General features: G+C 29.6%; 2 protein-coding genes and 1 pseudogene across 2 annotated transcripts; all 3 read left to right on the plus strand.

The window, feature by feature from the left end:
* Positions 1-638: 638 nt before the first annotated feature.
* Positions 639-2,031, plus strand: LOC125371398 (annotated as a pseudogene).
* Positions 2,032-5,547: 3,516 nt separating this feature from the next.
* Positions 5,548-6,494, plus strand: LOC8269267 (germin-like protein subfamily 1 member 16). Its single transcript, XM_015718106.3, is given in 3 exon segments — positions 5,548-5,593; positions 5,596-5,670; positions 5,789-6,494. Coding segments are annotated over 3 exon segments (675 nt in total). The 3' UTR covers positions 6,343-6,494.
* A 3,205-nt stretch (positions 6,495-9,699) lies between these two features.
* LOC8269266 (germin-like protein subfamily 1 member 16) lies at positions 9,700-10,832 on the plus strand. Its single transcript, XM_015718105.3, has 3 exons — positions 9,700-9,895; positions 10,012-10,625; positions 10,686-10,832. Exons 1-2 carry the CDS (start codon positions 9,772-9,774, stop codon positions 10,563-10,565), a joined length of 678 nt encoding a protein of 225 aa, XP_015573591.1. The 5' UTR covers positions 9,700-9,771; the 3' UTR covers positions 10,566-10,625; positions 10,686-10,832.
* Positions 10,833-13,626: the final 2,794 nt, after the last annotated feature.

Genomic DNA, 13,626 nt, shown 5'->3' on the forward strand with positions numbered 1-13,626 from the left:
ATTTTTCAATTGATTTGAGGCCAAAATCAACTTCTCCACCCTTCTAAGACTAGATCTGGAAAGTTGCAGCCTTGACAATGTCCTTTAGGTGCTGAAGAAGATTAAGAAGTTTGAAAAAATCGGCTCCTCTCAAAAAGCGTAAAAATATAAAGAGAAAAAGTAAAAGTTTAAGGAATTAAATCAAGAGGTATTTTTGTAATTATTTTTTAAAAAAGCATGTAGGATGTAATCTCCTCTATATATATATACTCAAATTTAGCATTAGCTCAAGTTCATTAAATTTGGTCAGGTTTATAAATAATATTTATTTGATTTGATCCAAATTTTGAAGCCCATTAAATTTGATCCATATCTGAAATCCTGACCTATGTAAAAATTCTCAGTCCACTGGCTAAGAGTTGGTTTGATAACTTTTAAGGATTATTCACATGTGATAAATGAAAAAGTAGAAAGATGGAAAGCAGTTACAAACTCTTCTAAAAGCTTGAAGCACATTCTTGAGAAGTGGAAAGAAATGAATACAGTGTCAGCCAATGGGAAAAAAGTGTGGAAGTGAAGTATATCCATGAAAGAAAAAACATGTTTATAATGTGTGAGGAATGAAGAAAGTGAAGCAAGAAAGTTAAAATCATGAACATATGCAAAATGTGAAAAGCAAAAGTATGTGCTCTCAAAGTAGGGAGTTTATTGAGGACCAAGTCAAGGGTGAAGAATATGTCAGAATATCTCTCCAGCCATTGAAATCTATAAATAGGCAAGGACCCCCTAGTGAGCAAACCCCAACAAACTAATAAATCAATCAAATAAAATAGACCTAGAGTCTATAAACTTTATCTTTATTCTTTGATTAGAAAGGTATCAATAGATTAGATAATAATTCTTAGATTAAAAAGACAATTCTTAGTATAGTTAAGCAATCCTCAGCTTTAACTTACAGTATGTTCAAAGCTCTCAAGTGTTCCTCAATATTCAATTTCATCTGTGAGCTAATTACTTTATGCAATCAATTCCTGATGCTTTCCAGTTATTGTTTCAGCATTAAATTATTGCAATTATGTTCTTAGGCTTACACATTTATATTATCGCTCTTAGCTTACAATAATTTAGCTCATAGTTTTATTCCTTAAAATTAATTTCATATTCTTAGCTTATAATTGCATGCTCATAACTCAATTTTACATCCATAGCTCATTATTAGCTTAATTGTTAGCTCATTAATAAGCTTTGCATATTGATTTAGAGAAACTGCATCAATTTAGCTAAGAACCTAAAGCATTCTAGGTCTCTTTACATTTATTGCATTCATAGAAATTACTTGAGATAATCAGTATTTAGCATGCTCAGAAATCATCGCACGTGAAATAACCAAACACTCACCAAATAATATATATACAAGGAGATTTTACTTATTGGTGTCAATTAGGTGGTTTGTGGACTTTTCTTACTCTCCACTGTGCGTTCGGGCTAATAGGTTTTATGTTACGTTAATTTGAACTTGCTTGATCTGTGCAATTGCGACCTTATAATGCAATTGCATTCTCTGGTCCAATTGTTGTTTTTGTTTATGTATTCCTAATTTATCCAATAGGTCAGTCTGGTTGGCTTTTTACGCCTAGTATCGGTGTAGAAGCTATATTTCAATTCATCCTCTTTTTTCAAGGGTTTCATCACTGGACGTTGAACCCATTTTATATGAGGGGAGTTGCCGGCGTATTGGGCGTTGCTCTGATGTGCGTTATTCATGGTGCTACTATAGAAAATACTTTATTTGAAGATGGTGATGGTGTAAATGCATTCCGTGCTTTTAACCCAACTCAAGCTGAAGAAACTTATTCAATAGTCATCGCTAACCGCTTTTGGTCTCAAATCGTTGGGGTTGCTTTTTTTCAACAAACGTTGGTTACATTTCTTTATGTTATTTGTACCCGTAACCGGTTTATGGATGAGCACTCTTGAAGTAGTCGGTCTAGCTCTGAATCTATGTGCCAATGACTTTGTTTCTCAGAAAATCCATGCAGCAGAAGATCCTAGAATTGAGAATTTCTACACTAAAAATATTCTCTTAAAAGAAGATATTCAAGCTTGGATGGCGGCTCAAGATCAACCTCATGAGATCCTTATATTCCGTTAGGAGGTTCTACCATGTGGAAACGCTCTCTAATGGAACTTTATCTTTAACCGGTCATAACCAAGAGACCACCAGTTTCGCTTCGTGGGTTGGGAATGCTCGACTTATCAATTTATCCAGTAAACTACTAGGAGCCCATGTAGTGCATGCTGGATTAATCGTATTCTAGGCTGGAGCAATGGACCTATTCGAAATGGCTCATTTCATACTAGGGTTGATCTGTATCATCTTGACTTGGTTTTGACTTCTCTATCTTTTTATGAATATCGAGTCGAGGTCTTCTCCTACTCATATCAAATAGAACATGTTGAGCCAAATCTTCTTAATGTAAAGCTTGCTTTATTTATATAAGAAACATCATATGCTTTTATAAAACTATGTGTTATGGCTCGAATCTGTAGTCAATCATATTTCCGATAGGAGCAGTTGACAATTGAATCCAATTTTTTCCATTATTTTCATATCCGTAATAGTGTGAAAAGAAGGCCGAACTCCAAGTTATTCAAGAATAGTGATGCTGAATTTCTCGGCCTTTTGTCTTAGGATTAGTCAATTCTCTTTCTCGATGGGCGCAAGGGGAGGGATATAACTCAACAGTAGAGTGTCACCTTGACGTGGTGAAAGTCATTAGTTCGAGCATGATTATCCCTAAATCCAATATGAATTTTTCTATTTTGACTTATTCCCCACCATCTATATATATATATATATATATATATATGAATCTTTTAAAAGTTATCCTCCATGATTTAAAAAAAATAACCTCAATACTTCATCAATAAAATGTCACACAAATTTAATAAACCAATAAAAGAGGTTAATTACAAAGATTTGGCTACTTTGAGGTTGGAGATAATCCAACATATTAATATACTCTTAGAAATGTCTTAAAGAATAGAGAAATGTTCAAGGGATGTATTCATCTTAGTAAAATTTCACAACTCTAGTTAACTGGTTGCATGTTCTATTCGACTTTGATATCTCGAGTTAATTAGAACTAGTTTAAGAGGTTACATAGGGCTGGAGCTAAATACTATCATACCAGCAGAAGGAAAAATTTATTTTGAGATCAAATGTATTTTTAGTTGAGCACTAAATACCGAACTTTGCCTTGTGATTTTTTATTTGAGAAATGATGTAGGAACTTTACGGAAAAGAATAAAGTTAAATAATGAAGTTGCAAACTATTGTAGCCTACTCACTTCCTCCGAAAGTAGGATATAGAATTCAAGTTATCACCATGAATGGGATGAAAGATATCACCATGATCTTAAGACTGAGCTGTCGAACAAAACACAAAGAACAAAAATGGAGCGGCAACTTGTCCTTTAATCAAAATTACAACAATGTCTACAAAGACTGCAGCTGAAAAAAATACAATAATATAAAGGCAGGCATTGAGTTTCTTGATAAGCAGGGATAAATTATATAAATGGTCCCTCAATTCTCTCTATATATTATAATAATATTTGAATTTTTAATTTGTAAAACTAAACTTTTTAAATTTAAGTTTAAATATATTAAATTCTTTTCAGTCAAGTTCTATTTAATATACAAATGGAAACATGACATTGTAAGCCACATGGTTAATTTTTTTTCAAAGAATGATATATCATTCTAATATGTTGCATCACAATTACACAAATTCAATAATATAATAATATGTGTTTTGATTTTTATTATTTTTCAAAAATAAAAATACTAAAATTAACAGCAAAATCAAACTTTTTTAAAAAATAATACTCTCACAGTTGAGAAACCACCGTTTTAATTTCCACCCAGTTCCACTAGAGAACTCTCGGCCACATACATTTCTTCTTTGGGATTTTTTTTCAATATTTTCATTTGGTGTTTTCAATTTTAGTTTTAAAATCAGTTCTTTTTTTTTTTTCTTTTGTTGTTGATATGTTTTTTAAAATTATTTTTTTGGTTCACTTTTACCTATTTTTAATACTATTTACTCAAAGATAGACCCATCATTTCTGATTCTTGGAGAAGTGGAGAGATAAAAGTGAAAGCGCATGAGAGGTTGTATAACTCGGAGGAAGTGCAAGAGACAGAAGCCAAGGTAGGGCCATCGAGGGTTGAGGATGTGAGTCTGGGGGATGTCATGATAGACGGTGGAGATGGTTCCATCTTCAAGTTGATGGATATTCAAGGATGATGATGGTGTACAAGAGCCATTAATCGATGATGATTATAATTAGATTTAATTACTTATTTAAACTTGAATTTTAGAAATTTGCTTTTTATGTAATTCTTCTAAAATTTTCAATTTTAGTTATAAACTAAGATTTATTTTTTAAATTTTAAATCTGACCACTACAGGTGGTGGTTTGTGCATATATGGCGGCCAGACTTAATTTAAAGAAAAAATAAATTAAAAAAATAATGATGAGTCAGCATATCTTTTACGCTGACTCAACTAACAAAAATGAAAAAGCATCTTTCGCCAAAAAATTAAATGGTGCATTTGTTGCAAGCTTCTTTCTCACAACCTTTCTTCTTCCTCGCCACCATTATCTCTGCCTCATCACCACCGTTATCACTGCCACAAACCATGTTAAATACAAAAAAAAAAAAAAAAAAAATCTCTATAAACCAAATATGAAAATTTGACATAAAATGCATCGCTGAAATAGACCTTTTCATCAAATCTCAACTGAAATCAAAGGTTTTTTCCACTAATAAAACACTTTTTTAACACTTAATCGAAAAGAAAAAGAAGAAAAGAACTCAAATTTTTTCTCTATTTCTTGATATAACCTAACCCAAAAAAAGAAAAAGAAGAATCAATTTTCCCTTTTCTTCGTCTCTTTCTCTGTTTCTTGAAATAACTAGATTGAATAGCCGAAACAACATATCCAATAATTATACCACAATTAATTACAAAATTAAACTATTATACATAAAAATAACAACTGATATTAACATTTGAAATTTGAATCCTGACATACACCTCTTCTCAATTAAGCACAAATCAAACAAATAATTAATTAATAATAAAATTAAACCAAAAGAACAAGACCAAGTCCATTGACAACGTTGATAAGAGCAGTGGTATTCGAGAGCCAAAACATCATTGTTGCTAGAGAAGAAGTAGTGGAAGAACCAAATGTAGCCCACTTCCATTGAAAAATTTAACTAAGGCAGGTTTGATTCGGAATTGGGCAAGTTGGACCAGCAAAATAGAGCTGCAAACGAAGTAACAAGAATCCATGTCAAAAGAAAAACAAACAAAAATATAATTGAGCTGTGGTCCATATACATGAAGGAAAGCAAGTTAACATTGTATGCTTCTTTAATAGTGATCTATAAATAGTCATGCATTCCATGCAAATATTTCTCACAGCTACAAAAAAAAAACCTATAAGACATCAAAAGAAAAAAACTAACTCTAAGCACCAAAAACAAGCATCATGAAAGTTATTAATTTCCTCGTATTTCTTCTTGTCTTAGCTTTGGCTTCCTTTTCGCCACTGCTTTTGATCCTAGCCCTCTCCAAGACTTCTGTGTAGCTACAGATGGCTCTGATTCTTCTGGTAATTAATATACTAGCTTCTTACTTCGAGATCTTATAATTATAGAGTTTTCTTCATTATTATTTTCTTTTCTCTTATTTATGCATTATATAATATTAATTATGTCCTCTTGATGCAGTCTTCGTGAATGGACAGTTTTGCAAGAATCCAGATAATGTAACAGCAGATGATTTCTTTTATTCTGGGCTTAATGTTCGTGCAAATACATCCAATCAACTTGGAGTAAATGTCACAATTTTAACTGCTGATGTGATACCAGGACTTAACACCAACGGTATAACCTTAGCTCGTATCGATTTTGCAGCGAATGGAGGCTTAAACCCACCACATACACACCCCCGAGCTGCTGAAATCCTAATGGTTTTAGAAGGAACTGTTTATGCTGGTTTTGTAACATCAAATCCGGATCATCGTCTGTTCAGCAAAATTCTAAAACCAGGGAATGTATTTGTATTTCCATTTGGAATGATTCATTTTCAATTGAATCTTGGTAAGACTCCTGCACTTGCTTTTGCTGCATTGACTAGCCAAAATCCAGGAGTGATGACTTTAGCTAATGGGATTTTCGGAGCTGATCCTTCCATTAATCTTGAAGTTGTGGCCAAAGCATTTCATCTAGACAAGAATTTAGTCAGCAAGCTTCAGGGACAGGAGTGGGCCAATCCCTCATAAAATAGTTTTATTTTGAAAATGTGTTGCGCAAATTTTTTTATTTAAGTCATCTAAAATGACGTTAATTCGAATAAAGAGGATGTTTGTGTCCCATTTCTCGTGTTGGTTAAATTAATTAAGCTCGAAGAGGATATACATTTATACGGTTGCAATTTATTTAGCATCCTCTCTATCTCATACATATGCATGTGACTATAAGAAAAATAATATATATATATATATATATATATATCTTGATTTTTACAATAAACTGGTAGATTAACGATAATCAATCGAAGGTCCTTGCATATATATATATGCTTTTAATTAATTTATTGATTATTTTTTCTAAGCTATTTTATACTGCCCATATTTACGTGAACAACCACAATTACTATTCAATAAAACAGAACAATTACAACTGTCATTGTTTCTAAGGTTTGGATTCTGAGATTTGTGTATCTTCTTTTTTTGATAATGAGACTTGTCTATTTCAGAGCAAGTCAAAATATATATATTCCTTTTTTAGAAAAATAAAAATAAATATCAAACATCATAAAATTTATGTAAAAATTTTTTTTCATAAAAATCATCAATCGTGTTAATTGATTTATTTAACAGTATTAAACTATCTATTAATTTCATAAATACTTTTCAACAAAACTAATTATTAAATATCAAATTTAATCTTTTCAATCATACTCACACGAAAGAAAACTCAACACCATATTAGTACCACTATGAAAAAAAGAACTCAACACTCTCATAATGAACACATGTTAGGTAAATTTCGTAAATGCACGGATCACAACAAGCAGTAAAGAGTGAATATGAGTATCGTTCCCATAAGGAGATTGATACTAAGTACCAATCTTAACTGTATTTCCACAATCTAATAAAATCGAATAATTGTAATTGAATGAGAAATTAACAGGAAAAGAAAGCTTAAAGCTAATAATAATTTCTTTTAAAAAATTTAATAATTAAAACTAGAGTCCGGATTTGGTTCATTAATTATTACTTAGGATCTTTTTACAATTCAAATCATTAACTTTAGTCAAGATAAATTACTAAAATTACTTAAAGTCTCTTTTGAGCTCATCTAAGAATATCAACATCTATTACAACCTATTTTTATGGTCAGGTCAATTAACTAGGGTTCATTAAGTTCCTTAGCAATTTATTACTCCCCAAAGGATTTGTCTACTTTCGTGATCGAGGTTCCTAATTCTTATAAATCTATGAGCTGATAAATCATGCAACTTTCGTTGTCTCTAATTTATCAAATATATGTATCTAATCAGGCATAAAGTTAAATACAAGAACAAGTAAAAATAACTCATAAAATTGACAGAAAATTAATTCATTGAAAGAAAATAAAGGTCCAAATAAGTAATAAACTAGCTAGACAAATCCAAGCCCTAAGAAAAGTTTAATCGCACATGATTGCGGTAATACATATAAACATCATTAAAGAAATTAAAGAAGAAAAATAAATAAATAATTCAAACTCTTGAATCTTTGCATAACTCTTCTTGATCTCTTTGAATGAGTCTTCAAAAGCTTTGTATTTATGATGGTTATATTTCTAAAATAGCTACTTGTCCATCCTTTTATAGTCAAAACTCAAAAAAAAAAAATTCTATTTTATTGTAAATTTTCGAGTTTATTGTAAAAAAAAATTATCTTTTATTCGACACGGGTTAGCATGCGACCATATCACATCCTTCGCCTTTTGGCACGGCTTGGCACATACCCGTATGTCATGTCATGTTGAACTTTCACAACTTCTTTGAAATAAACAGAAACAAGTACGATTTGGAGCAAGCCCACATGATTTCCATATGTCATATTCTTCAGAATCCATAATGGACACGGCTTCTAGCATGGCTGTGTCAAGTCATACTTTATGATCCTTCTTCTAGTGTGTAATACAGGTACAAACATGACCATGTTGGAAGCCGTGATATAGCTTTTCATGCTCTTTTAGGATCTCTTTTTGATCTTTCCTATAAAAAGGAAAAAATTATTAAAATCAAACATAAATTCTTAAATAAACTAAAAAATAAATAAAATATTAGAATAATAGCATGTTTTAAATAAATTTCTAATTAAACTTAAAAATTAACATTAACTATTTATTTAAAATTCATGAAGATTCAACTCAAGAACATACATAATACACATATTTATTTATTAAAATTAACTAATCCACAATTAAGAAGTAAAACATATCTCTTAAAATATCTAAGCATATAACACATCTCTTAAAATATCTTAATCAACCTTATAATTAGATATGTGTCCGCCCTTTGTATGTATATAATAAATAAGAAATTATGAAAATATTAGATATTAACCAAAGTTTAAATAATGAAATTATTCCATGAAATCTCAATTCTAATAAAAAATATAATAATTATTATCATATTTTACATAATCATTTTAAGGTATCGAATAATTATAAATATCAATTATTTTCTATGGAAGGAAAAATAATTATAAAATGCACATATATAATATAATTTAAAATATTGAGTATTAATTTAATAAATTAAACTTGCTGCAAAATAAATAGATATAATATATTCTAAACTAATGAAACTACAATAAAATATAATTATTAAGTGTTAATTTAATAAATTAAACTTGTGTGAGATAATCCCATTATATTGCAGAATTTATGTTAATCGAAATAGTTTTTTATTTACTTAGTGAGAATATAGTACAAAGAATCGTTGTACATCACTCATATTCTAGGAATGCCTGCTAAATTACACACCAATATCTTACACTAACATTATGCATATCCAAGATACTTTCACTCTTAGTAATCAATCTTTAAAAAAAAAAAATAGTAGATCGTTAATTCAAGTCATATATTTATCTATTACCTTAACGTTATCCCAATATAAAATAATACTATTTTGATATCAGAATTCCTGCTACAAAAACTATTATCAGTGTCTCGAGCAAGATCATTTATATATATAAATATAATTGGATGAAAAAAAAAAATTTCAGTCAAATCAATCTTAAAAAATAATTAGCATAGAATGAAAACACAATGGAACATAAAATGTTAATATTCAAAACTGTCCCTCAGAATAATTTCCACAAAGACCGCAGCTTAAAATAATTAATTAATATGATTATGTTGTTAAAGATGTAGCCCACTTCCATTGAAAAATGTAAGTAGGGGAGGTTTGATTCAAAATAGAGCCTGCAAACAAATCAGCAAGAATCCATGTCAAAAAGAACAAACAAGAAAATAATTGAGCTGTGGCCCAAATGTAGGAAAGCAAAGTTAATATTGCATGCTTCTTCAATAGTGTAATTCTTTTGTCATCTATAAATTGCCATGCATTCCATGCAAATATTTCTCACAGCTACAGAGAAAAACCAACACCACATCCAAAAAACTAACTCTAAGCACCAAAAACAAGCATCATGAAAGTTATTAATTTTCTCGTATCTCTTCTCGTCTTAGCTTTGGCTTCCTTTTTTGCCACTGCTTTTGATCCTAGCCCTCTCCAAGACTTCTGTGTAGCTACAGATGGCTCTGATTCTTCCGGTAATTAATATACTAGCTTCTTACTTCGAGATCTTATAAATATAGAGTTTTCTTCATTATTATTTTCTTCTCTTATTTATGCATTATATAATATTAACTATGTCCTCCTGATGCAGTATTCGTGAATGGACAGTTTTGCAAGAATCCAGATAATGTAACAGCAGATGATTTCTTTTATTCTGGGCTTAATGTTCGTGCAAATACATCCAATCAACTTGGAGTAAATGTCACGATTTTAACTGCTGATGTGATACCAGGACTTAACACCAACGGTATAACCTTAGCTCGTATCGATTATGCAGCGAATGCAGGCTTAAACCCACCACATACACACCCCCGAGCTGCTGAAATCCTAATGGTTTTAGAAGGAACTGTTTATGCTGGTTTTGTAACATCAAATCCGGATCATCGTCTGTTCAGCAAAATTCTAAGACCAGGGGATGTATTTGTATTTCCATTTGGAATGATTCATTTTCAATTGAATCTTGGTAAGACTCCTGCACTTGCTTTTGCTGCATTGACTAGCCAAAATCCAGGAGTGATGACTTTAGCTAATGGGATTTTCGGAGCTGATCCTTCCATTAATCTTGAAGTTGTGGCCAAAGCATTTCATCTGGACAAGAATTTAGTCAGCAAGCTTCAGGGACAGGAGTGGGCCAATCCCTCATAAAATAGTTTTATTTTGAAAATGTGTTGCGCAAATTTTCTTATTTAAGTCATCTAAAATGACGTCAATTAGAATAAGGAGGATGTTTGTGTTCCATTTCTCGTGTTGGTTAAGTTAATTTAGATCAAAGGGGATATACCTCTCTCACCATTTTGATTTTGAATGTAATAAATGATATTTATAATGTTGTAATTTATTTAGCATTCTCCCTCTCTTATACATTTGCATGTGACTATAAAGAAAATAATGATTTCTCTCTCTTTCTATATATATATATATATATATATATATATATCTTGATTTCTACAATATACTGATAGATGGACGATAAAAGGTCATTGTGTATATATATGCTTTTAATTAATTTATTGATTATTTTTTCTAAGCTATTTTACACTGCACATATTTACGTGAATAACCATAATTATTATTCAATAAAATAAAATAATTACAACTGCCATTGTTTCTAAGGTTTGGATTTTGAGATTTGTGTATCTTCTTTTTTTGATAATGAGACTTTTCTATTTCATCTCGACAAAAGTTTAGTCTGCAAGCTTCAAGGACAGGAGTGGGCCAATCCCTCATAAAATAGTTTTATTTTGAAAATATGTTGGGCAAATTATCTTATTTAAATAATTTAAAATGAAGTCTATTCGAATAAGGAAGATGTTTGTGTCCCATTCCTCTCTCACTGTTTTGATTTAAAATATAATAAAAATTATTTGTGCTATTGCAATCTGTTTAGCATCCTCTCTCTCTCTCTCTCTCTCTCTCTCTCTCTCTCTCTCTCTCTCTCTCTCTCTCGTACATATGCATGCACAACTATAACAAAAATGATGACTCATCTGCATATTAATTAATAGATCTTGATTCTTACAACAAACTTGGTCACTACACATGCATACAAACATACATATCTATATGCTCCTAATTAGTTTGCTGATTGTTTTTATAACCTTCTAAGCTACTTTAAACTGCCCATGTTTACATGAATAACAACAGGTACTATTCAACAAAAGAAAACAATTACAATGGCCATCTCCCTCTCTCTCTCTCTCTATATATATATATATATATATTATATAAATTTTTGAGATCTAAAATTAATTAATAAATATTTTTAAAATAATTTTTATATTATTGCACTAATAATAATTTAAAATTTAAAAAAATTAAAAAAAATATTTAAAAATAATTAGTTTACTATTACCTTTTAGAATATTATAAATTAATATAAAATATAAAAAATTTATTAAATTATATAAATAAATTTAATTTTATAATCGAAATAATAATAATAAGCATGCGTTGCGGGGATAAATAAATAATAGTTTCTAGATTATTTATATTGGGACTTGTGCATCTTAGAGCAAGTCAAAATATATATAGTCGTTTTATGGATAGTAATTAAGTTTAATAAGTAAATTTTGGGATATAAAAATAAAAATAAATATTAAATATAAAAAAATAAATGTAAAGGAATTTAAATATTTTAATCTATAACTAAAATCAAGTATTTGGTATCAAAAACAAAAAATTAGAAAGCTGATATCTAATAGGAACATAGTGCAAATTTTAGTACTAAACAAGATAATACCCAACTTAGATGCTAGATAAAATTTATGAAAGTTATGTTTTTGGTAAAGCTTCTAAAATTCTAAAAAATAATTAAAGATGCCTATGAAAATAAATCCATTATTAATTTTTAAAAGATTAATTTAATTATTTAGTTTATTTGGGAAAATATTTTCGTTAACAAATTAATGTTTTTTAAGATTTTAAATGACATCGGCATTGAGAATTTATTTAATTAATCTTCTCATCATTATTTTATCTGCTTACTTGTTAATATTTTTACGTCTTAATATTTATTATTAATGTGTCCTTTTTAGTACTCACAAGTGCACAAACCGTGCCTATAGTAAGGGTACGTTCACCACGAGGTTGATCTCTCAAGGAACTATGAGACCACTTATTATAAAGACTAATTATCAACATAAAACAACAAAAGTAAATCTAAACACTCTAAATCAGTATGTTGAGAGGATAGTATTCATAAAATAAAGTAACTAAACAATAGATAAATATGCAATATAATGCAAATGCTTATAATCTAAAACTATATGCTAAAAATAGTATTAAGTTTAACCATTTACTTAGTAATCTCCTTATTTTACTTTAAGCCTAAATCTAATGAATGAGATAATGATGTACTTTTTTCATAAATCACTCAAGCTAATGATGCAACCTGGGTTTTTTATACCAACATATATTAAAGTAAATATGATGTTTCTAATACTTTTAACCTAAAGGTTTTCATAACAAATATTACTATTAAATTGATACGATGGTCAACCAATAATAATAGATGAAACTAATACATATATGAAGATAAAAAAATTATTCATTAAGTAAATAAATAACAAAATTCATACAAAAGTAAAAAGGCTAAACTAAACACTTATGCAAACTAGCTTAACATATTTAATCCAATGATCATGGTATTAAATAGAAAGACATAAAACAAATAAGTAAAAGCTCCCTCTAAATCTAGAATTTCTTCAAGTAGGAAGATGATTGGTCCTCACTCTCCACTTCTTGAAAAGCTTCTTAGATCTTAAAAAGAGTAATGAAAACTAAACTAAAGTGTTTATGGAAGAACTGTAAAGAATTATAGAGAGAATAATGGTAGGCAGGTGTAGAAAGCAGATAGGAGAAAACTCTCCTCCCTAGAATTAGGTTCTATAGAGATATATATAGAGAAGAGTCATCCTCTATATAAATCTTCCTATAGATAATTATACTAATATAAGTCCATCTAATATATAAGACTTTTTAAGTGTCTTTATCTCCACCAAATACTATTCCATAAATAACTCTTAATATAAATTCTAATAATTATACAAAATGACTAAAATATCCCATGAGCCTTGTAATTAGCAGTCCATGCATCTTAATCTTGGGCCTTGACATGAACATGTCCAATTAAGCTTCTTTTCGAGTTTTAGCTCCATATTTTTCTCTTTTTGCTAATATTACTTGAAAATAAATAATTAAACTTAAG

This window comes from Ricinus communis, chromosome 10, assembly GCF_019578655.1.
Source record: "Ricinus communis isolate WT05 ecotype wild-type chromosome 10, ASM1957865v1, whole genome shotgun sequence".
Classification (NCBI taxonomy): domain Eukaryota; kingdom Viridiplantae; phylum Streptophyta; class Magnoliopsida; order Malpighiales; family Euphorbiaceae; genus Ricinus; species Ricinus communis.